Source organism: Amphibalanus amphitrite, unplaced genomic scaffold (assembly GCF_019059575.1).
Source record: "Amphibalanus amphitrite isolate SeventyFive unplaced genomic scaffold, NRLGWU_Aamphi_draft 001812F_arrow, whole genome shotgun sequence".
Classification (NCBI taxonomy): Eukaryota; Metazoa; Arthropoda; class Thecostraca; order Balanomorpha; family Balanidae; genus Amphibalanus; species Amphibalanus amphitrite.
The window spans coordinates 44,751-69,230 of NW_024883305.1; the positions used below are offsets into that span (position 1 = coordinate 44,751).

At 47.0% G+C, this 24,480-nt stretch overlaps 3 protein-coding genes across 3 annotated transcripts in view; 1 reads left to right on the plus strand and 2 right to left on the minus strand.

Moving 5' to 3' along the window:
• Positions 1-1,301: 1,301 nt before the first annotated feature.
• Positions 1,302-24,480, minus strand: part of LOC122375295 — a 46,775-nt gene continuing 23,596 nt past the window's right edge. The window contains exons 2-7 of the mRNA XM_043354598.1: positions 8,309-8,468; positions 7,170-7,292; positions 6,724-6,828; positions 2,719-2,964; positions 2,363-2,462; positions 1,302-1,945 (exon numbers count right to left, since the gene is read on the minus strand). Coding sequence (XP_043210533.1) covers positions 1,755-1,945; positions 2,363-2,462; positions 2,719-2,964; positions 6,724-6,828; positions 7,170-7,292; positions 8,309-8,464 — 921 coding nt within the window. The 5' untranslated portion in view covers positions 8,465-8,468 and the 3' untranslated portion in view covers positions 1,302-1,754. The remainder of the gene's footprint in view (positions 1,946-2,362; positions 2,463-2,718; positions 2,965-6,723; positions 6,829-7,169; positions 7,293-8,308; positions 8,469-24,480) is intronic.
• On the plus strand, positions 18,614-20,614 carry LOC122375293. The gene is made up of 2 exons (XM_043354596.1): positions 18,614-19,060; positions 19,344-20,614. The coding sequence occupies exons 1-2, from the start codon at positions 18,723-18,725 to the stop codon at positions 20,398-20,400; spliced, it is 1,395 nt and encodes a 464-aa protein (XP_043210531.1). The 5' UTR covers positions 18,614-18,722; the 3' UTR covers positions 20,401-20,614.
• On the minus strand, positions 20,562-22,480 carry LOC122375294. The gene is made up of 2 exons (XM_043354597.1): positions 22,106-22,480; positions 20,562-21,984 (listed from the first exon to the last, which is right to left on the minus strand). Exons 1-2 carry the CDS (start codon positions 22,311-22,313, stop codon positions 20,816-20,818), a joined length of 1,377 nt encoding a protein of 458 aa, XP_043210532.1. The 5' UTR covers positions 22,314-22,480; the 3' UTR covers positions 20,562-20,815.

Below are 24,480 nucleotides of genomic sequence, written 5' to 3' on the forward strand. Positions count from 1 at the left end.
CGCACTCTGGGCTCTGTCCCTCCTTTCACGATTCATTTGTATGGTTTGAGGCCGAGTTCGCGGCCGCTCAGCTGCAGTGCTTTGCCTCCACTGGTTTGTTTGTTTTGTTGGGTTAGGCCCTTTCGGTCCAATTAGACCATTTCAGAGCCGGGAGGATGATAGGATATAGGAGGAGACATTGGTCTGGGCAGGCACCCTAGTGAGTCGCCGGGGCTGAGCCCGTCCAGAGGACAGGCCACCCAGCCCCAAGGCACTCACTGCACCCGGCTACGGGGTGCGCTCCCTCAGGAGCAGCGGTGCCGCTCCAAGGGAGCAGCCCGCATGAGATAACGTTGCCTGTCCAGTCTGGAGGGGGGTTGCGGCTTGGAGGAGAAGGATTTTAGTATCCTGAGGATAGAAGCACGGATAGGTCTGCTCCACTGGTTTAGTTGTGCTGCTCTTTGTTTGGTCTTTGATAGGAGTTTGGTAGTAGTTCACTCGTTTTGTTGATTCCACATTTTGTCTAATTTTCATTGATTCACGCTCTGTTGGTTTTTCCTTATTCTTCTCGTCATTGGCCTTCTGATTTATTTAGGATTGCTACTTGGTTTTTATTTGCCTTCCTTGGCTTGCTTAGATGGTTATCGAATAACGATGCCTACTAGGCAATGTGTGGAACGACAGCAGCTGGGTTGTGGTCAGGGGTGGGGCCGTGCCGAGGGCTCTATGACACAGCGTTGTGACCACCAGAGCTGCGGGACCAAGTGCGGCCGCCCCCCCCCCCCCGCGCAGTAGCTCACGTGGCTGAGGGTAATGAGGGGTCGGTTCAAATCTAGCGGTCACTTCTCCCTCCTCCTCCCCGGAGAGGATAACGGGAGGGGGCAGACACAGAGCCCGGGGACCGCTCTCTCAATAATGGGACGGTGGGGAAGGCTGTTAAACGGGCCATAGCCGTTGACAGTGCCACAGGGACACGTTAATTGTGTCCCATGATAGCGGACGTTCCTTCACAAGGGAAGGAAATATCGCCAGCACATGAGGCACTCGCGTGTACTAACAGTTAATGGCGTCCCTCATCGTTCCACGTACCAACGTTTATCAACGTATTATATAAAACAGCGAATAAATATAACATTAAATCACCAAAAGCATGGCAGTGAAGGTGAATGTTTTATTCCATAACATTTAAAGTTACTGCCATGCCATTGACCGGCATGCTATTATATATTTATACGGGAATGCTATGCGTGTTAGAACGTGAATGCAGCAGTCTGCAATAGCTGTTATGGACGGTTATTGAGTGAACCAGTACATATGCATGTCATTGATATGTTATATTCTGTCACAGTTCAAATAAGGTACCGATAGATAAATCAGTCCACTTTTAAACAAGACGTTCTTTTTAACCCAAGATACCAGATAGTTGCGAGACCATTTACAAAACTGAAGTGTCCGCCGGAGGCCAAAACCCCAATGCAACAATAACAGTTCAACATCTCAGCACCAGACAAAACCATGCATAGTTGAGTTATCTCAACCCTACGGCCTACACACAATACACCATACACATAAATGTATCGCTCCAGGCGCTCGACTCTGATTAGAGCGGTGACTTTTAACATCTGGTGGAAGACATCCTAAGTAACAATAGCTAAGCTCCGGCCCGCAGCTAGCAAAACGATAGCCAATTCAATGGAATAAGCAACATACTGTACTGGATTATGCCCTCCTATAGCTTTGCAAAATCTTTTTTTTTTCTTGAACGTCAATAACTCTCAGAGCTGGAAGTTGCGGGCTGCTTTGATGACCTCAGCGACACTGCCGGTCTTGAACGAAACCTCTGGTTGCTGGTCCCGCCGCCAGAGGACAGGGAAGTGCTCGGAGGCTGCGCGGTCGCCGGGCCGCAGCGGCGCCATCAGAGGCGGTGACACGTCCCAGGGCCGACTGGCCACCACGGCATCATCGCCTGTAAACAACAGCAGCCGACCGAGCTCGGAAACCGAGCCGGTATCGGCCGGAGCTCGGCGGATCGGGATCCGCCGGCCGCGCCACATCGGTCCAAACTAGCCGTAATAGGCCCCATCCTCTGACCGGCGCCCGTCAGATCGTGTTCGACTGACGAGTGACGGCAGCAAGGTCGACAACGGGTCGGAGCGTGAAAAAAAAATGGCTGCACCATGCAGGAATTGAAGTTAAGTCATCAATACTTTAATAAAAAAAAATCATTGTAAGGGTTTGATGAAAGTATTTCACAAACTTCATATTATTTTCAAGAAAAAGGTAAAGAAGCCCTTTCAAAAATGTTGATCAAAATTTGAAGGCCGCATGTTAAGTCCAACAAGGCGTCATGTATTAACAAGAAAAAATATATCGCCACACTCACCGAACCACCTTGTGGAGAGGACGCGTCTGTGTGTCGTCAACGAGGTGTTACCGGGCGCACCGTGCACCGTTTTCATGTGGAACACTAAACAGTCGCCCGGCTGAGGGAGAGAAACAGAGCGGGATTAGCTGGACTCTGTGCAAAAATGGCGAGAAAACAGCACACAAACGCCGTGGCTGGACTTAGCCTGAATGCTGCAAAAGAGGCACATGTTTAGTGTTTACTCGAACAGCAATCCGTTTCAGCAAGGAACTGCCTTCGACCATGCGTCATCTCAATTTATTAGCAATCGTGTTCCTAAAAAAAGCGCAAGACTCCATAACTAATTAGGCTCGAGACAGACGCCGCTGACTGACCTCGACGGCCCAGCTGAGCAGCTCGTGCTTGCCGGCCTCAATGTCCTCCTCAGGCACGTCTTCGTACACCCTTTCGGCACCGCCTTCCCCCGCGGCGGCGTCCGGTCCCTCCGAGAGCGGCGGGTAGCGCCGACCAGTGGCGAACTTACGCGGGAAGAACCACGAACTCCACAGGTGCGAGCCGCGCACAAACTGGATGGCCGCCTCCAGAGGCACCGGGTCTACCGGCATCCAGATACTGCACACCTGCGGGAGCAGAGCGAGACTGCACACACTTAGAGGCCAGATACTGCACACCTGCGGCAGCAGGGAGGTACTGCACACACTCAGGTAGCGGTCAGATACTGCACACCTGCGGGGGCAGCGAGATACTGCACAAACTCAGGTAGCGGCCAGACACTGCACAACCTCAGAGACAGGACAGACATTGCACACATATTGCGGAGCACGAGCCACGAAGCTACCGGTCACATTCAGACAGAAGGAACTTACAGCACAGATACTGCACAGATACCGCATAGATAATCCACAGACACCGCACAGATGCCGCAGATAATCCAAAGGTGCTGCACACAGTGCCGCAGGTGTGCACCAGGTACTGCATGGTGGAATGGCTGCATGGGTATCCTTCAGACGAGTGATCCAGCTTAGGGCATTTCGGGTGACTGGAAAGGTCAAACCAGCCCTACAAAGGATACAGTTTGGTAGGCACTGTGTTTAGGCAATGTCCGTAAACATAGGTCGAGGACATTCCACCAGCCCTCTGTGGAGCTACATAGTGACTGGCTCACAGTGACTGGCTGGGATATCCGGGGGGACGACCTTATTTAACCCGCGCCCCACTGGGGTCAGCGTATAACACGCCCTACTGGGGGGCTATTCATAGCCCCCCTCCTAACTCCGAAACTACTGAGCCGATCGTCAAAATTCAAACGGCGTCTGATAGCCCCGGAAAAACTGTCGAACAAAACCTAATTTCATTGACCTCGAGGTCACCGATGACGTCACAGGTCAGGTCAAAGTAAAAATTATTAGCATTTTGGCTTGTTCACGTTTTGGGCTCTGGCCGCCGTCTTACAAGTCAGATCAGGCTCATTTTTGGTTCACACACTCGTGAACAGATGCTCTAGATACCCTGAGGGTACCAAACTTGTACTTTGATTTTCAGGTCAAGGTCAGGTCATCACAGGTCACGAAAATATTATATCATTCGTCGGTCACGTGACACATGTTTTATGGTCCATTTAGGCCAAAGATTTCGTATTTGATGTCTTCTGTGTCACTCGAGGTCATTTTGAGTCGAATTTAGCTTAGGTCAGGTCACTTTCAGGTCAAAAAAGGTCAAATTTTGAAGTTATAATTTTTCAACAGAAAAGGTGTCTTTTGGATGCAGTTTGAGCTCAGGAACACAATGGTGCTATTTATATTGGCTTACGATGTCAAATACGGGGTGAAAATTGATTTGAAAAATTAATAATTGTGTATTTTTTTGCAATAATGCGTATAACTTGGCAATTTTTGAAGATATTTAGCTTAAACTTGCTAGAGTTAGTTTCTATCACATATATTCCGGTTTTTTCGAAAAGTCAAAAACTTTTTGAAAAAAAAAAATGTAAAAATGTAAATTTTGAATTTTATTCTATAAAATTTTCGAAATTTAAAATTTCGAAAATCCGAGATAGCAGTTTGATAGCGCCGTCTATTCTGAGTCCTCTCATGCAAAGAAATTGGATCTAGCTTAAAAACTGAGCCCTTGGGAGCGATTGCCGTGGTTCAATGTTTTGCGTCGAAATCGGCCGAACATGATGTCATTCTGACGTCATTTTCGGCTGACCTATGGTAGCTACGAAGTTCAAATTTTGACACAAGGTGTCAAATTGATGCAGCCAAGTGTACTGAAAGTTTAGCGTCGATACGTCAAGCGGTTTGGAAGTTATTGCAGAAAAACGGGAGGGGGGCTATGAATAGCCCCCCCCCCCCCAGTGGGGCGCGGGTTAAACGGTTCAAAGCAGGCTGGGACCGGATCTCCTGTTCACTGTTTTCTTATTTCAGAGTTTGGAGCTTGTGTTGTTGTTAGACCTAATAAATGCGAAAGTTCCTTGATACAGATGCAGTGTAAACTGGGTAGAGTACCTACCAATATCTGTAGCAGGTTCTGAGTCAGTCATCTGGAACTCTGGCAGTGGTGAACAGACATCCTAGATTTGGTTAACGAAATGTGATAGTGACATATATGAATTTTGTATGTGAGAAATCAATACCTAATGATGATCGTGAACCAAGAGAGAGTTTGCGTAGCTCGAGCCCGGATCACAATACGGCTGAAAGATGAGCCAACTTCGCACTGTTGTTTCAGGAAATGGACATGGGGCATAAAGCACACATGCATGGTGCACACTCAAAACTTTTTTACTACCTCCTGGAGAGTTCATTTTCATCAAACCCGCAAGAACATAGTATATTGAAAGGGTAACTCGCTGCTACCATTATGTGCATAGTAACGGTACGTGGTAAATATGAACTTATTCGCCAGCGAAGAGTATTAATACCATGTAAATATCAATATTACTCTCGCGATCCAGAACATCACGAAAACTCTTTCCTCCTGGGTATCGTGACTCGGGTACAGATAGTCGTTTCATGCGTGGATCTTGTTTACCCTCGTGAAGATGATATTTGAAATGGAAACAATCAGCCAATCAGAAACGAGATCGGCCGTTTGCGGTTTGAAGGCCGCGCGCATCTGTCAGTTTTCGGCCGTTGGTCTCCGAGAGCGGATGTGAGCAGTGTCGGTGCCGCGCGGCGTGGCCGTTGGTGATTGTGCTTGTGTGTTGTTCATCGCCTATAGAGCCTCTGTGGACATTTTATTGTAAGTACCGATGTGCTAGAGCATTGCGTGCCGTTGAGTGGTGCTAATTTGACCTGGTTAACAGGACCCCGTGCACGGCCACGTGGCCTAGTGTTGTGAGTACGTACATTAATTTTGTTGTGATGCTACAAGTTTATGCATTTTGTTGGTGACTGTGAAAAAGCCTTGCACTGTAGTGATCCAGTCTCATTATCTCACGCAGACGGGCGACCACCCAGGAACGCCGTCGCTCACTTCAAATATTGTGCGCTCTGCCTAATCCAATATGAGGGCGCTGAATGTCTTGTATTTATATTCAAATTGCATTCAAGTTGTATCGTGGTGTTTATTTACCGCTTGTGCATTGCTGAACGCTTTGTATAAATTTGTATGAATAAGTGAAGAGTCTCACAATGTTCATGGTTGGTGTGCCCCTCGTATTGTTTGTACGGAAGCCAAATATACCTACATTGTTGCTCTTGAAACATTTTTTTTTTTTAGTTGGTGAGCTCCGGTTAACAGAAGCTTCGTGAAGCTTCTGAAGGAAGCGTCTGTGGGTCTGTTACCATCCTCTGGGGGTTTACACTAAAGGAAAGAGTAAACATTACCATGTGACAAAGGGTAGGCCATAAGAATATACTCTCTGTAGGAGGGTAAAGCACAGAGTAGATGATGCGTTACTCCCTAAAAAAGGGTTCCGTTAAATATTTACCCTTTCAAAGAGTGTAACCCAAAAAATGTTACACTCTAGACAAGAGTAAATCAAAAGAGTTTACCATTCAGAAGATGGTAAAAAACGTCTGTGTGTCATGTTACCCCTCCCTGGCGAGTTTACTCTTCATGAAAGAGTAAAATTTACCATCTGGAAGGTGGTAAAAAACGTCTGTGTGTCAAGCTACCATGCTATGGCGGGTTTACCCTTCAGGAAATGGTAAAAAAGTTTTCAGTGCACTTATTGCATACACAGGCAGGAACTGAAAACAGGACACGGTCATTCTCCGAGATGACAATAATCTGGACGGACGATACGTGACCGTGACTGTGCGCTGCGCACCACTGTTCGCCGAAGGGAGGTATAATGACGGTCTGTGGCTGCGTCCATATTCGTATGTGCGGAAGGGGACAGAGATGGTGGTGCTCCGTCTCTTTCACCTCACCTTTGTGCCGTCGATGGGGTAATAGCTCTGGTCGTGGTGCCACGGCGTCAATTTAACCGTGCCCGGCTCCTTCGTCAGCACGTGCTCGTGGTAGATGGCCGATACCTAAGGAAATGGTGCGTTATCGGTCAAATTGCCGACACGTGAGGACATGGTGCCTTATCAATAAAATGGTTGATACCTGAGAACATGTTGCTTTACCGGTCAGCATCAATGGCGCGATAGTAAGACGTTATAATTCCATTTCCATTGCCATTGAATGGCACCTCTCGGCTCTCGTCATTGGAATAAGTCTCTTACTGAGTAGGTACCTATTAGACAGTAACTGAATAATCACGCGCATGTTTACTCAAAAACGACGTTTTACATTGGGTCTTCTGTTAGGATTGTCGCTAATCAACCGCAGAACGAACACTAACTGACAAACAGATTTTATATGAGCTGACCTGGGACTCCATCAGTCTGCCGGCGATCTCAGCTGCCGGCGACTCCGTGATATACTCTCGAAACTGGGGAATCTTCTCCCAGTTACAGTAGTCGTTGAAGTAGGCGCCCTCGCTGTCATCACCCTGTGTGGAACGGCGTTGCATCATGAACTATTGCCAGCTATTCAATGTTTTTAAAACTATCGCATCAAACATGACTGCGGCTAACAGAGCGGTTGCGCGGGGCTGACTCTGGTCGGGGCAAGTGTGGCGCTGGGGCGGCGCGGGCGCCGTCTGCCTGTCAGCGACCATCAGCACCAACAGCGCGCTGGAATACAGGACTGAAGGACTGGGTCGGTGCTGTTTATATGTCGCCCGTCAGTAGGATCGTCGACACGGTACCGAGGGGGAGGGGGAGGGGCCGGTTCAGTTCGAGAGGACGACCGTCGCGTCGGTGTCCCCTCACAGACGACACTGACCGACTCCGACATGAGGTGTCAGCGGGTTGTCGAGACGTCCTCCACGGTTTATCAAACGAGTAATGAGCATAAATACATGGTGCATGCATTATATATGCGCACAAACACGTACAGTAGGTAAGACTATATCGATGCACCTACCTAAAATATGAAATTATCATCTTATTTTATGTTAGTTAGGTAATTGAAGCAATATCTAACTTTTCATCAGAAAGTATTCGTTACTACACAAATAGACTTCACTTTTAGTGTTTTTATTACTAAGCGTTTTCGACAGACAACATCAAAACTAGCTTCGGGTACGTATTACCTACGTTTGCATTTGCAGAAATTTTAAAAAAAATTAAACTGATACGTACTACCCACCGAGCATGATTGCCAGACTTGATAGGTTATGCAGACATCACATAATGCCAGAGGTGCGCATGCTTTAGAAAACAATTAAGTTGCGCCTCAAGCGGAAGCTGTAGGCTCTTTAGTGCCAAGTCTTTGCGTTCCTTCCGTACATTATTTTATCCCAAAAAGAAAAAATAGTGTAAGCATATTAGCTGTTGTATCGTATTGACCTAAACGAGAGTAATTTTCTCCCGGCACCACCTCAGTAGCATCATTTCCGACTGAGTAGAGCTATTCCCGTAAGCACCGTGCCCACATGTCCCCCATGAATATCCAATGACCCACCTTGAGTGACTCGGCGCAGGGGCTGGGCGCCGCCTTGTTGGCCTCGATGCCCTGTCTCACGGCGTCCACCCAGCGCTCAGAGAAGACGCGTCTCAGGCAGACGGCGCCGTCCATGGCGAACTGCTGGATGTCCAGCTCGGTCACCAGACGCGCCATCGCCCTGAGGACAGACAGGGTCAGCTCCGTGACCAGACGCCCTGGGGACAGACAGGGTCAGCTCCGTGACCAGACGCCCTGGGGACAGACAGGGTCAGCTCCGTGACCAGCCGCCCTGAGAACAGACAGGGTCAGCTCCGTGACCAGCCGCCCTGAGGGCAGACAGGGTCAGCTCCGTGACCAGCCGCGTCATCCTGCCTGAGGACAGGGTCAGTATCATCGTCACCACAGCGACCACTCCTCCTATTTCCTTGAGGACAGGGACATCTTCGTCATCATCTCCCTAAAGACAGGGTCAGTATCATTGTCACTATCTCCCCCTGAAGGCAGGGTCAGTATCATTGTCACCATCTCCCCCTGAAGACAGGGTCAGTATCATTTTTTTCACCATTTCCTTGAGAACAGGGTCAACTCCGTCACCAGTTGTACAAGCTCCCGTCGGACAACACGATCACAACTGTCACCAGAGCGACCCTCCCCCCCCCCTTACCCCTCGATCAGCAGTATCACAAGCCATACTATTCTGACGATGAACAGTCGCTCTTCGTTCCGTGCTCTCGAGCCAAGCCCGGAAGAACTGGCGGCACTCGGAGTCTCGACAACCCCAGCACTGCGCAGCACGCATGCAGCGATAAAAAGCCCCGGCTAGGAGTTATTCGTTTATTTTCGATCTCGTCCCAATGATAATTACAATTCGAGATGAATAAACAAATAAAGTATTCCAGGATTATAAAGCGGCTGCGATGCTTTCATAGCAAGTATATTTTAGCGCTTAATTCTATTGCAGCCATATCATTTAGGTACCTAATTATAGACACGATCACAAAGTACTAGAAAGTGGGCATTTATTCTTCATTCAATAACATTTCCTGGACGAATTTAAGGCACCTAGTGAATAGCTATTAAATTGTGCTTGCTGTGCAATACTCCAATAGTAGGCCTATATCATAAGAACTTCACTAAAATAGTAGGGGAAGCCGGGGGAAGCCCGGGCGCGGGGGAAGCCCGGCCACCCCGTTTCCGGCTAAATTATTCACAATAAAATGCTCAACTGTTTGTCCTTTCAGCGTGGCAGCTAAGGTAACGACAGCAAAAAAGTTAAGGCTGACAAAAATTGCATATTGTTAAAGTTATAGCGCAAAAATGATATTTTAATGGTTTTTAGCTAAAAAGTGAGACATCTTGCACTGTTAATGTTATACCATACAGTACTAATATTTATACGAATGTTATGTAAGGACAGTTTAAGTGTTTGTAGTGAGGGGTCGACGACGCAGGCTGGCTTAAGTATGACATTTTTTCGAATATCGCTGTTCTAAAATAAAAATTAGCACATTGGGGTAACCCCGGGCGAGTGGCCAAGCTTACCCCCAACCGAGAGCAATGCCAATAAACCACTGTTTTCCATGAGATAATAGGTACTGAGCAGGTTTGGTTTACACCTAGATCAAAGATAAATTTCGAAAATAAACATGTTATCATAGACAAAGCCAGTCATGTCACTTAAGGTCAACTAGGGTCAAACTACGTTTTTGCAGATAACGCGACAGACAATGAAGCTAGAGCTTCAAAAATGGAGTCGTTGTGTTCTTCTTCATCAGCCGAGTCGAATGACATGCAATATGATGCATTAAGGTAAAAAGAAAAATACATTTTAAGGAATTTTAAAATACACATTTTTTTGTCAATTTCGCATCACGATTTTCATCGACCTGTATTGTATATGTAGTAGACGCTAGCTAAAATGCCAGTAGTGACATAAACTCTAAGATGTCCAGAGCTAATCAGTACCTTAAAATTTCACTTTCCGTTAATATTTGGAAAACACATAATGGTTTCATCAACTTGTTGTAAAGCGCTGGGGAGGTGGCCGGCGTTACCCCTATGCCGGGCTTACCCCAGAAAAATCAACACTTTTTTAAAACTCGATTTTCTCAACCTTATACTTATTCCACAAAACCGAATTTTTGGGAAAACACGGCCAATGAACTTAGGTAGCTAGCAGGATATCAACATTTTATACAGCATGTATGGTATGTAATAAAAATGAAAAAGAGCTTACTATGCCGGGCTTCCCCCGGCTTCCCCTAACTAGTAGCCAATAAATTAACTAGTTGTACGTACATTCCTACATCAGTAAAACAAACCAAAATGCAATTTGCGTGTATTTCATCACAGGTTATAGCTGTACGGTTTCCGACTTACATACTAGTCTTGATAGGCAAACCATCGCTTATTAGCCCGCTAGTTGCTGGGGGGGGGGGGGCGTTAAACGCTCCCACTTTTTTCGCCGGGCCATAGCATAAAAACGGCGCGCCGCAGGCGCGCCAAATTTTGGGTACCTGTAGGGAATTGATTGAAGTTGATTGTGACAAAGTTTCAAAAAAATCGGTCGGAAAATTTTTGAGATATCAAGGTTTTAGTGACGTCATGATTTCTGAGTTTTCGACCAAAAACGGCATATGTTCAAAAAATCATATAAAATCACAGCATAGACATACAGACATGCCGTAAACGCCATTAGACTGCCAATACCATGGGAAATCAAATGGCTATCTTCGATTTTTGATTATCCCGGCAGGCGGTGGGCCTACCAGCCACCTTCCGCGCGGTGGGGGGGGGGGGCATTTTTTTGCCCCCCCCCCGTATCTCCGAAACTACTGGACGGATCCGGAAAATTCAAACGGCGTTCGATAGCCCTGTCAAATTTGTCGAAGGAAACCAAATTTCATTGACCTCGGGGTCACCGATGACATCACAGGTCAGGTCAAAGACAAAATGTTTCACCGTTCACGGGGCTTCTAGGGAAAGCGCTATAACACCGAGTAAAACGCATTTTGTCGAAAATCAGCGATGAGGCGTCAGTTGTCTAGTACATATGTTGCTATTAGAGGTCACCGGTCATACCAGGTCAGGTCACAGGTCAGGTCACCAAAGGTCACCAAGGGTCACCACATGAGCCCAACTTTACTAAGGTTATGCGATGCATGTTTTATGGCCAGTTTTTCATTTCCAACTCAATGGTGTTGGTTATAAGACCATCAGGTACGGTTAAGGTCACTTTCTGGTGGAGGTCAGGTCAAGGTCATGTAAAAAAAGGTCAAATTTCAAAGTTGATATTTTTGCATAAAATGGGTATCGATTCGATGCAGCTCGTCACGGGGAGTCTAATGGTGGTCTTTGTTTTGCGCTACGAGGTCTAGTATTGCTAAAAATTGAGCTTGAAAATTTGACGTCATCAATTTTGAACAGTTTGTTCGCTATAACTTGGCCAAAAAAAGAGGTATCGATCTCAAATTTGGTATGTAGATAGAATGCGGTAGGGACTATCACATATATTCCGGTTTTTTTGAAATTCAAAAAACTTTTTGGATTTTTCGGCTATTATATTCGAAAAATCTATTTTTTTTATTTTTGGGGGTCAAAATCCAAAAAAATCGAAAAACCGAAATAGCAGTTTTGTAGCCCTTTTGATTCCACACCTTTTATGTCTGAAACATTTTTAAGTATCTCTAAAGCTGTAGGCCTGACAGCTCTTCCCGCGAAACCTTTTTTTTTTTGGTCGAAAATGGCAAAAATGACGTCACTCTGACGTCATTACCGGCCAACCTATCATAGCCATTTGAAAAATTTTTGGTCACCATGTGCGCTAGCTGCTCCCGGGAGGGTACTGAAAGTTTGGTGACGATCGGTGCAGCGGTTCTCGAGATATATCTAAAAACTAAAGGGGGGGGGGGGCAAAAAATTGCCCCCCCCCACCGCCTGGAAGGTTATCGTTCCGCATTTTCCAAAATCTTGAACTGAATCTTGGCAATTTCTCGTGACTACCTCACGACCATGATACATGCATTTCATAAATTTAACTTTTTGAGCCAAACGCGTACACATATGATAAAATGAATGTCACCATCGTGTTCTACGCCCCAAATTACCCATAAAACATGTGTCACAGGCTGCGAATATCAGTTTTGATTTTCGGGGATATGTGCCTACCCGGTTGACCTGACCTTGACCCTGACCTATGCTTGACTGACCCCTACATGGAGCTGACACTCTTGTAGGCCTTATATGATGGATTGTGCACCGTTTTGACAGAGTTTATGACGAGAGGCGCCCATTGCGAAGTCCTGAAGTCCATGCTACTGAAAGCCCGATTTCAGGTGTTTGACCTGACCTTGACCCGACCTGTGACCTCAAAATTCAACTTTAAAGTACTCATCTGAAGCGTCTCGTCGCGTTCTTTCGTTTGCCGCCTCGTGCGTTTCGCTGCGCCTATTGGTTCTCGAGTTATCGGCTGGGGGCGTTTAACGCCCCCCCCCCCAGCAAACGGTGGGTGGCGAAATACCCCAGCAACTGCCGGGTTAGACTGTGCGGGACAAATTTGACAGTATTTCTCGCTAGTTCGATCTACATATACCACTGGGTAGAGTATAGCCGGCATGCGAGGTAGCTAGACGCTAGGCGCTCGGGGCGGCAGTCACGCCGCCGCGCTGGGGAGACTGGGGAACTGAGGGAGCTAGGCGCTAGGCGCTAGGCTAGGCGCTATAGGCCAGGGTGACAGCTGGGGAGAATGGGGAGCTGAGGGAGCTAGACACTGGGCGGGTCGGCAGCCACGCCCGTGCACTGGGGAGCTGAGGGAGCTAGACGCTGGGCGGGGTGGTGGCCACACCACTGGGAGGAGCTGAGGGAGCTAGACGCTGGGTGGGTCGGCAGCCAGGCCACTGCACTGTGGAGCTGAGGGAGCTAGACGCTCGGTGGGATGACGGTAACTCCATTGGGAGGAGTGTTGCAGGAGCTAGACGCTGGGCGGGGTGACGGCCACGCCGCTGGGAGGAGCGGTGAGGGACTCGCACACCATGTGTGTCAGTGTGGTGCTACTGTAGCTCGACCGCTGCAGCTCCCCGGTCCCGCGGCTGGCGGGCAGCAGGAGACGCGAGCCGCTGCCCCCCGTGATGTAGCCAGTGATGTCGAACGGCAGGTCCGTGCCATCCGGGTTTCTCGGTTTTCGGACGCCGCCGCTATTGCTGTAGGTGACGCCGATGAACTCCAGGGAAGTCGGGCGCGCTGTGTCCGCCCACAGGAAGTCGAGCTGGCTCTGTGTGTGGAGGCTGGCCAGGTCGGCACCCGACATCATGCCCTGGCAGTGGGAGCGGGCGTCGTCGTAGCCAATCGCCGAGGAGGAGACGGCGTGCCAGTAGTAGCGGCCGTCCACGAGGCTGCTCGGCGCCGGAGTAGTTGGAGTAGTGGTTGGAGGAGTGGTTGGAGGAGTGGTGGTCGGCGGAGTGGTGGTCGGCGGAGTGGTGGTCGGCGGAGGAGTGGTCACCGGAGCGGCCGCGGGTCGGTAGAGGCTCAGCTGCGGCGCGTCGGCGGGCGGCTGGCCGCCGTCGGCGGTCGACTCCGCCAGCCTGCAGAGGCGGTCGGCTCTCTCCCAGTTCAGCTGGCCGCAGGAGGAGAGCGCCACGCAGAGGGTCGTGCAGCTGATCAGCGAGGGCGCCGACACCTGGTGGATCCAGGCGACCGGCTCCAGGTCCTGGTGGCGGTCGAACCGCTCGGCGCCGAGCGCGGCGGACACCAGCAGCAGCAGGGCGGCCGCTGCGGACGGCATGACCTCCGGAGACAGCGCGGGGAGGGTGGACCTCCGCCTGACGCACCACACCGAACGCTCGGGAATTTCCGTCAAAGGTCAACAAAACCACGACCTCGAACAGTGCGGAGTAGCTCAACTTCTGCCCTTGCTTCCTTTGTATCCCGTCTAGTATCTGCGTTTTATATCCAAATTCTCTGCAGAATAGGATCTTCCTCTAACTTCCTCCTTGCTTCCTCTTTGCTTCGTCTTTTGGAGTACGAATTGAGCTGCAGAACACTCCTGGGCTGAGTTACCACTAGTTCACACAAATGCTGCTGCAGTTGTCACTGGTAGCATTTCGATTTCGATTATTCCAAAACTGGCTGATGAGTCAAAACCTTTTGAGAGGCGCCACACTTCACCCGATTCCCATCAGGCTTTACGGACTTCTGAAGTGCCGCCTGGTTCGGTTGTTAGGGTCTCTTTTCCGACGGTCACGGCGCGACGAGTCATTCAATCGATATGTCGAAATCGTACTCCGTCAATGAAATGAGCCATAATTGCTGCAATCCCTTATTACGCTTCGATTGGTTTGAGGCAGCTTGCCACTCTGACCAGATTGGTGCAATTTGTCAATGTCTTGGTACGCTACACTAGCATCTGATCTGTTATTTTAGGACAATTAAGAAAATGATTTTGTCAAAGAAATAGAACCTCAATCGTATTCTTTTGTCGTATCGCTCATGAGCCGGTTCGTTCACAAGACAAATTGGTGGCGTAATGTTCGTAGCGTTCATGAATGAAGAAAAGTGCTCGGGTACGGTGTGGAAAAATAGCCATTACTCATCCAGGCTCTATCGTGTATGCAGCTTTGTTGATAATGGGTACCTGGGCTGCATTGTCCATTGAAGGTTCCGACTCGGACTCAGCAAGGCAATTAAGCCGCATTCCAACTTGATGTGAATGACTCTAGGTACGGTTGGCTCTATGTAGGTATGCATATGCTCGTTGTTTCATTTGTGTGGTTCCTGATTGGTGGTTATCATTTCAAGATACAGGTATGATCGCACTTGCATAATTCGATAAAACAATACCAGCTTCCCATGGCGTCAAAATCAAAGGGATGACATGCACAAATTGTTTCATTAGAATCGTGTTAAGTGCACATTTGTGGGTTAATTCATTTAATGATTTAATTGCCATTGATTTCACATAGCCAAAAATCAGAATGGGTATTTGTGTTAAACCCGCGAGGGGCTTGGGTCTCAAGCCGAACGCGCGGGGCTGAGGGGGGGGGGGGGTAAATTTTACCCCCCCCCCCCTGTTATCTCCCGACCTAATGGTCCGATTTGGAAAATTCAAACGCCAATCGAAAGATCTCATCACGGACAATGAAAACATGTACTTAATATAAAGTTTGAGGTCAAGGTCAAGGTCAGGTCAAAGGTACAAATTGCAAGTTTCTACAGTATCGGCCTTGCACCGCAGTTGCCGAAGAATGGAGTCATGGACTGAGAGTGATTGCCCAAAACGTGTTCTTAGGCTACCAAGACAATATTTGTTGCATACAATATCATTCAGAGGTCAAGGTCAAGGTCAGGTCAGGTCAGGTCAGGTCACCAAAAACAAAATATAGAAAAGGGCATGTGCGAAACATATTTTATGGGTCATTTTATTCATAGAATTCAATAGGCACACTCAATAGGTGATATGGACCCCATCTGGATGAATTTCAGGCCGAGGTCAGGTCAAGGTCAGGTCAAGTGAGGTCAAATTTTGAAGTTGGTTGTTAAGGCCTAAAAAGGTGTCTATCTAATGCAGTTTTTCACGGCGAATCGAATGGTGCTATTTTTGTTTCCGTGCGAGGTCTAGAACTTCCAAAAAATCATTTTTCAAAAAAAAAATGTTTGTCGTGACGTCATAAAATTTTGAATAACTCCCACATTTTGAACCAATTCTTCTAAAAGTTGGTATGTAGGTGCACATGGACCACTTCTCTGACAAATATCCCAGTTTTTTCAATACACGCAAAATTTTGGATTTATAATTATTTTCCCAAAAAGTCAGTTTTTTAATTGGCCCAAAATCAAAAATTTTCAAAAAACTGAGATAACCATTTGATAGACAAAGTAGAATCACGTATAACCTTTTTGATACGTCTTGATTCCCTTAAAAATGAAGATGTTAGCGGCGTTTGAAATTTTGCCGTTTTTTAGGCGAAAATGGCGAACATGACGTCACTAAAACGTCATTTTCTCAACAAATTTCCGAAGGATTTAGCTCAACTTTTTAGGGAACGTGTCAAATTGATGTAAGAAAAGGTACTGAAAGTTTGGCGGCGCTGCACTCCGCCGTTTTTGAGATATTGCAAAAATTCGCGAAGGGGGGGGGGTAAAATTAACCCCCCAGCCCCGCGCGGGTTAATGACGGAAAATTCAATTCCGCTAAACTGGATCATGTATAAAAATATGGTGCATCAGAAATTTGTAAATGTTGACATTTGTTCGAGGACTTCAGGTTCGTGAGCTGATGAATCTCTTGGCAGCATAACGGATGGCAATGCTGGTGATCCTGCATGCCAGCCCAAAGCACAAACAATAATCGACCAGATTTCCGTGACACCTCATTGGACATTGACTGAAAAGTTATCTGCACCTTGTCCGTTGAACCCAATCTACTAGCATCACTTTATGCCAACAAATTTTGCAATAACCAACACTTCCCTATAACGTGAAGGCCTATAGGGTGTGTCGCTAGTCACAGATCACGGTGCTCCTATGATTTTCCTTTGCTCCAAGACAACCGAAGACCAGCTGTACAAGTAAAACTTTCGAGAAATTAAAACCCATCCTGCCGGCCCAGGGCTGGTAAAGTGTTATGTCCTATTGACGTCGTCGGGGACACAGTACCAGTAAAAGTTCAAGTACCCGGGGTCAAAATTACCACATTTAGTAAGCTTTTACAGTAATAAATAACTTTCAAATAAAGCAGAAACTAAACGCAAGTAAAAGATATCATTGAATCCACAACGTATATCCCCTTTAACAAGGACATAAAAAGCCCCTATACCTAATACATACCTACAACATGGTTATGAACAATTAGTAGCCACAACTCACTTCCGTTAACAGCAAAACTACCGTCGACAGTTGCTAACGAAAACTAGATCAAACTAGATGATCAAACACATACTAACAGACGCTTAGACACCGACCCCGCTGTCGGCTGTGCTATTTCAAGCGGGGTTGATTGACGACCAGTTGTAGCCAGCTATACGACTAGACAAACGACTAGATTCGGGACCGGGGTCGGACCGGTTGGACATGGTAAATTCATGCGGGGTCGATAGTTTCTAGCCGTCGTCGTTGTGAGCTACCGATGCAATAGCGACACCTATTGCATCTGTTCGACGATCGTAGCGCCCCCTACCCTTTCCGGGTTCTTCGTCTGTTACGCTACCCGCTGACTGAGTGATGCCGTGACATTTAATTAACCCTCTAGTGCCCCCGGTATCATATCTGTAAGTCAATTTGCAGAAAATTCGCCTGCTAATCATAGAGGTGAAAATTGTTGAAAACCCTGCTGTATCAGAAGTGGTACGTCTTGGCAACCACCTGGGCCTCGTTTCATAAAAGGAATTACCATGGATGAAGTAGATTCCATGGAATTACTTACGGCGTTCCGTCAATTATGCCAGATTTGGCGTATTTGATGCCAATTCGGTTTCATAAAGCCGGAGACCGGAGTAATTCACGCCATCGAAAGTACGGAGCTTCATTTACGGCAAATGCTCGATTCCGGACCAATTGATGCCATTTGGGTTTCATAAAACGACGTAATTAAAGGAAATAGTTCACTTTCCTGAAATTAGTATTTTGCTATGGATTTATGATTTTTTATGCTCAAAATGATCAGAAAATAAAACAAAACGTTTTTGTAAAAAGGATTATTTTCTATATTTTAGTATAAGAAGAACTATATTCTATATAAAATAATGTTTGACGCGGAAGCTTATTACGCGTTGACCAATCATATTGCGTAGGACAAACCCATCGGCTGTAAGCAGCATTCTGATTGGCTGACGATGACGTGACTGCATTCCTCAGCAAGGCACGCATTCCTCTGCAAGGCACTGTTTTCGGAACGAAAAATGGAATATCTTCGTCTAGGGTGATTGCTGGGCCGTAAAAGCTTCTGATTTGTGCTAGTCTCAGCGCAAGCAACAAAACTGCTATTCCAGTTCCAAACCACATGTTAAAAGTGAACTATTTCCTTTAACGCCAACTATTTTATCAAGCTCTTGATATCAGTGGTGTAAACTACGCACAAAAATGTTGCGTGATTTTGAATTAATGTGAAGATTCGAAGCTAATTTTTAATATATTTTATAATGTTGAGCCCGGTGAGGAAGAAAGAACAGCCAAAATGAGAAAAAGAAACTGCAAATCTTCCGTACCAGTCGCTTTTTTGTGGCCACTATTCGCCTCGGGAATCGCCGCTGCGAGTGAGTGGCGCTAGTGTAGGTAATAGGATACCGAATGTGGCGCACATAGCGCAATAGTGTGCCCAGCACGTGTCAGTAGCGTCTTTCTGGAGGTTTTCGGTGTGAGGTGTGGGAAGTTTGGGCATTTTGCTGATATTCGTATTTAGTATAAGTATTTGATCTGTATACGTAGGTTTTAAGCTGGGAAAATGCTCTCTTTGGAGCATATTTTGAAGTACCTGGACGCCAGTGCGGAACAAGTATCGGACGGAAGTCGACGTTGCCTCGTTGAGGGGGAGAGCATTGTGAACAGCAACTTCTTGCTGTGTTGCGGCATTAAAGCTGAAGACAGGGAGAAACTGAGCAGTAGCAACAACGTGAGCATCTTTGCCTTGTGTATGCAGACGTCCAAGATGAGTGGTCAGCCACACGAGATTAATATTTTACTGAAACAAAGCGGTGAAATATCGACGGCAACCTGCTCATGCAAGGCGGGTCTGTCTGGAACCTGCAAGCACATTGTTGGATGTCTTCTGTTCGTGTACAGGTAAGCGTAAAGCACAATAATGCTTACACTTACAAAGAATAAAATTTAGCGGGGCACTTGACCTCTAAGATCATAATAACTAATAAGCAAGCCTCTGTCTCTGAGTAGCTGGTGTCAGCCAATCATTTTTTGCAGGTTTCTTATCAACATATGTTACATCATTGAATAAATGAAAATGTGCTGCATTCATACACATTTGTAAGCAGTTGATCAGAAGCTAGCCTGGCAATGTGTTTGTGCTTGCAAAGTGCAATTTGGTTAATTTTTGTCTATCTTTTGACAGGACTACCGTGGCGAAGCTGGAGGTGCTTGGCTGCACAGACGTCAAGCTTCGCTGGAAGGAGCTTGGAATGAAGGGGAAGGCCGCCTACGCCCCTTGCAAGGTGTCTGAGCTTTGCCATGTTGGAAGGTCATCTTCTATTGACCCTGTCAGAGTGAGTGAAGAGCGTTCAGCCGCGTTTTTTGACCTCATCAAGGCAGCTCCTTCGTGCAGTGTGAGCAGGCATGTACGCTCACGTCCTGTGAGACAGGGCGAGAAAGAGATTGTGAAACCATCAGAGATTCACACAATCATCAGCAACACAATGTCGTGTGATCAATTTGTGACACCTCTAGAGCCACCTCAGCTGGGAGGGGAGATGCTGCAGGTGTATGAGAGTAAGGTCGCTGTTGACCATGAAGCAGCGTGCAGGATCGCAGGGTTTGCTCAAGGGTCAGAGGAGTGGATGAAGGCTAGGGACCTCAGAATCACAGGATCAAAGTGTTATGAACTGTACACGCATGAAGCCAAAGGTGCTAAGGCAGATTGGGTGGCAAAGCTAGGTGCCATTGAAAGAGCGAAGGGCTTTGCAGGCAATGCTGCCACACGCTACGGCCAAAAGTGTGAGGGTGCGGCCATCCAGATGTATGAGGGCATGTGTGAGGGAGGAGAGTGTATCGTGAAATGTGGTTTATTGATCCCACCTGCGTGTCCATGGCTGGGGTTCTCCCCTGATGCTGTGGTGGTCAGGGATGGGAAGCCTGTCAGGCTTGTGGAAGTGAAAAGCCCAGTGTGCGGGAAAAAGCTGAGCCCACTGCAGATGCTGTCACAGAAGTCGCTGGCCTATGTGGACTTTGATGGGGAGAACGGTGAGCTCCGAAAGCGGCACCAGTATTATGGTCAGGTGCAGCTTGGCATGGCGATCCTAGCTGTTGACAAGTGTGACTTTGTCATCTATGGCAAAGACGGCATCGCCATACTCCCCGTGTACAGGGATCCTGTGTTTCAGGAGCGTCTCCTGCAGTCACTCCGCAAAGTGTTTTTCACAGTGCTGCTTCCACAGATGTGCAGGAAAGTGTGATTGTGAAGTGCAAAGCACCGAGGGAACATGTGTGCTTGTGTGTGAAGTTCAAGTGTTATGAGATGGGAACATTGCTGGCATGCACTGATGTAGTACTAACTCCAACAGCGATCATGATGTGTCACAGGCACAGCTCTGGTTATATATATGTTTCAACTGTTGTCATCTTCAGTTTTGTAGCAATCGTTTTGTGGATGTCACAATAAAGCATGAACAGAACTTTTCACCTATATTTATATCATCACTTTCACATGAACTTGAAGACATAAAGGCATGCACATGACACATGAAGAAGGCACATTCACATGGGTGGCATGAAAGCGTTAACAGAGCAGGTGGTTGACCGCAATTTGCTTTGCTCCTCAAGCATCAGCCTTTGCGCTCCTTGTTTCTTTGCGAGTCGACTTCGTGGGGTTCAGAACCTGTCATCAGCAAGGATTGGAGCCTGGAGATTTGTAATTCCACATACAATAATGATGAGCTCATCAATATAGTTCAGCATGGACCATTTCAGCTTGTTTTTCATCACAGCGAACAGTTTCAGTCTTTGGATAGCCCTCTCTACATGCACCCGGGCACGAGCTATCTCAGCAGTTTTTTTGGCCTCTGCTGGTGAAAGCTGTTTCTTTGCTTTGAGAAAAGGGGGCCTGATCAGCTCTATTGCACTGCTAAGGCAGTCCTCTTCTATTTGGAACCCTTTGTCAACCATGACGGCATCAATATAGGGCTCTAACAGCTGTGTAATGCCACTGTCATTAAAAATAAACTTGTCACTAACCCTCCCTACATATGCGCTGCTCACGAAACTGATGCTGCCACATGGTGCACACCCTACCATGAACTTGATGGTGTGATCACTGTAATATTGAGAGTATGTTCGCACACGACAGTTCAGGCAGTGACACTTCTCTACAACAACCTCTGTACAGTCCAGAATCACACGAGTTTTGGGGAACTTCTTGAATGACTTTGGCATCCAGTTCAGAACCTCCTCTTTTGAGGGCCAGTCAATAACATCCTTAAGCGTCTTGGCTAAGGCTGGCACAACAGCCTTGAACAGTTTTGCACAAGTTGTCCTATCAAGCCTGGCAAGCACCCCTAAGGATGTAAAACTCAGGCCAAGTTTTAGCCGCATCATGGATATAATAATCCCTTTCCTAACATCCTGCAGAGATGGCAGCTGAGTCTGAGCATGTTTTTCAAGTGCATCAAGGACTGAAAATGATGGGATTCCAGTGATGACTCTTAGGTCTTGGTCACTTTTAATGAATCCACACACATCACCTTTTTCCACACTATTGAGGGACACTTGAATGCTGGCATCAGCCATTTTTGAAATACCCTGCTGCAGCTCCAGAAGAGCCTCAGCAGCTGCCATATCCCGGTCACCTTCATCCAGCTGAGGTTCATCCTGCTCTTGCTCATCTGCACAGGCTAGCTGTACCCTGCCAGCACGACGAGCCACCCTGTCTTCCCTGGCAGAGTCTCTTTGTGCTTTCTTGATGTCCCGGTCGGTTGATCTAAGCGGGATGTTCTCAGAAGGGACTGCTCCTTTCTTCAAAAACCGCCTTGCGTGCTCATGGGCTGTAAAAAAAGAATGTCATTAATATTAAATGTCATGCAATGCCAGCCATCTCCAAGTCTAAGAGAGCAAACTAAGTAGGTACTCAACAAAACAAGTCATTCTCAGCAGTCGATTTCTCACCTGCTGGCAGAAAGTCTGTTGGCTTGAAGTGCTTAGAACAAACACGCATTGATGGTTTCAATTTCTTTCCTGTGCGTATAGCCACTTCCCATATTTTTCGGTCTTTTTCGTCCTTAGGGGCAAAGTGGAGGCTGATGCGTTGTTTCTTGTCCGTTCTCGAATTGCACTGTGGTACGCAACAGTTTGAGTTGCTCTTAAATCTGGCCATGGTATCACTTTTTGTAACTGAATACTGTAGAGTGGAACACAACACCAGAAGAGCTGGAAAACAGCGAACGAGCACAGATCCAACGCTTGAAATGAGCGCACCAATGGACGCACAAGGCAGGACGCGCACGGCCCGCGACGCGCCGATCACACTACCTCTGATTTCATTCCCTACCACCAGATGTCAGCCACTTCGCATTCCCGAGGCGAATCGGAACTTTGTTTATTCGCCGCGCCGCGCCACTTTCGTAGTTAGGCACTTCTGCTTAGCTGGCTTTCTGCTGTTTTTAATATATTGTTTTAATAAAGGATGGTCATCAATATCAATTTTGTTTTTTCATACATAATTTTTAAGATTTAAATTCAACATAATTGTTTTATAAATTCTCGTAAAAAATAAGTGTTGACATGAAATTGTAATTTGTAGGACGCTTGATAAATTACGGTAACTACGCAAATGTGCTTAGTTACGGAGGTGTAAACAATTCCAGTTGTGGCTTTGTGAAACGGATTTATTTGCGCTCCGTAGTTTGAAAGGGTGTGAATTACGGAAAGGTGTAAGTTACGGCAGAGTTTTATGAAACGAGGCCCTGGTGGCAAAATTTTTGAGTAATGATTTCTCAATTTCCCACCAGGTGATTTTGAAGAGGGTCAGTTTGTCCTTTGCCGAAAATCAATTTGAGATGCAAGTGTAAATTTAAGCATTTTGAAAACAAAAAATTAGTTATTTGGAAAGAAACTTGGCGTACCGGGACGGCTGGGACCACTTCTGCGCCTGCCATCTATCGGGCAGAGTATGAAACTACAGCGGGCGCCGGCCGGCCGCGCCGCGCGGCGCCGTTACCGGGCTATGGAGGCGAATGAAGTGGTGTAAAACCAGACGAATTTTACGCTTGTAAAGCAAAAAGCGAAAAATGTACACTCACCACAGTGTTCAGCAAAGTCCTGGGAACAATATGGATATAATTTGAAGCTAGTACGATGCAAACTGTTGGTTCCCTAGAGCAGTATTTACATACTTGTAGGAGATAGGACTTTAACATTACGGGAGCTTCTAAACTGCGCTCGCAAAGTACTTGATTGTAAATATTTTCATTTAGAGGCAAAAATCTAAAAATGTACAGTCAGAGCGTTGTTCCCAATGCTTCTAGGTACACAATGAGCATAAATTTAGCTCGAAATGTCATCACACATTGGTTCCCAGTCCAGTTTAAAACGACACTTTGTGCCGCAGAGCCTATCTCTTCCAATGGATGGCGGCTGGGTGGCGGTTGTAGTGGTGGACAAGACAATTCTTGAGTGAAATGAAATCATTTGCTTTCAAAGAAGAATTTTGAAGAACTTGTAATAATTGACAAATGATCGTTAATTACAGTGTATAATTTCAAGTTCATGGCAAATGCAAATATTTCAGTGGCGGCGGAAGCAGGGGGGCAAGGGGGGCAGCTGCACCCTAAAGTTATGGAAAGGGGCGCCTCGAAAATCTGTAGAGGAGGCAGGAAGTTAAGAGGTGCGGCAGCCATAAAGCTGAGCAGTGCGACACCGCAACTGATAAAGGCACTTGCGACACGAAGAGGGTGGCAATGACGTGGGAAAAGTTTCTTTTGATATGCTGAAGAGTGGAGGGCATCCTTATCTGAATCAAAGGCAGATGCTGCCGACCCTGTCGAATATAATCTTGCCAGGCGATAAAGGCTGGGAGGGCGCAGCCACTCGAGAAGCGCGCCATGCGGAAGAGGGGCGCCTGCATGCGAAAGAGGGGCGCCTGTGTGTGGGACGAAAAAGAAACATTTATGGAGACGTCTTTGAAGGCGATAGCCTCCGAACGCCAACACGAACATATGAGGGCTTATAGCGTTGCAGGCTCCATGCGACAAAAAGGGGCGCCTGATGGCCGATATTCGAGATGAAATTAGTTTGTGTAACATTTATTGGGGGCGGTTTGCCGTTTACAACATATGAATGTTAGGGGAGGTCCGAGATTGGGGCCTGTAAAATTGCACTGTCCGTATGGGCGGCTACAACCCTAGTGCTAGGGCGTATTTTGCGTTTTTTTTTTTTACTGGGGAGATGATTATGACCAGGAATAGCACTCTGCAAACTTCTATGGGCGCCTGTATAGGGGCGAAACTGATTTTCCAGTGCAGGGACGGCCATCGGCATTGTGG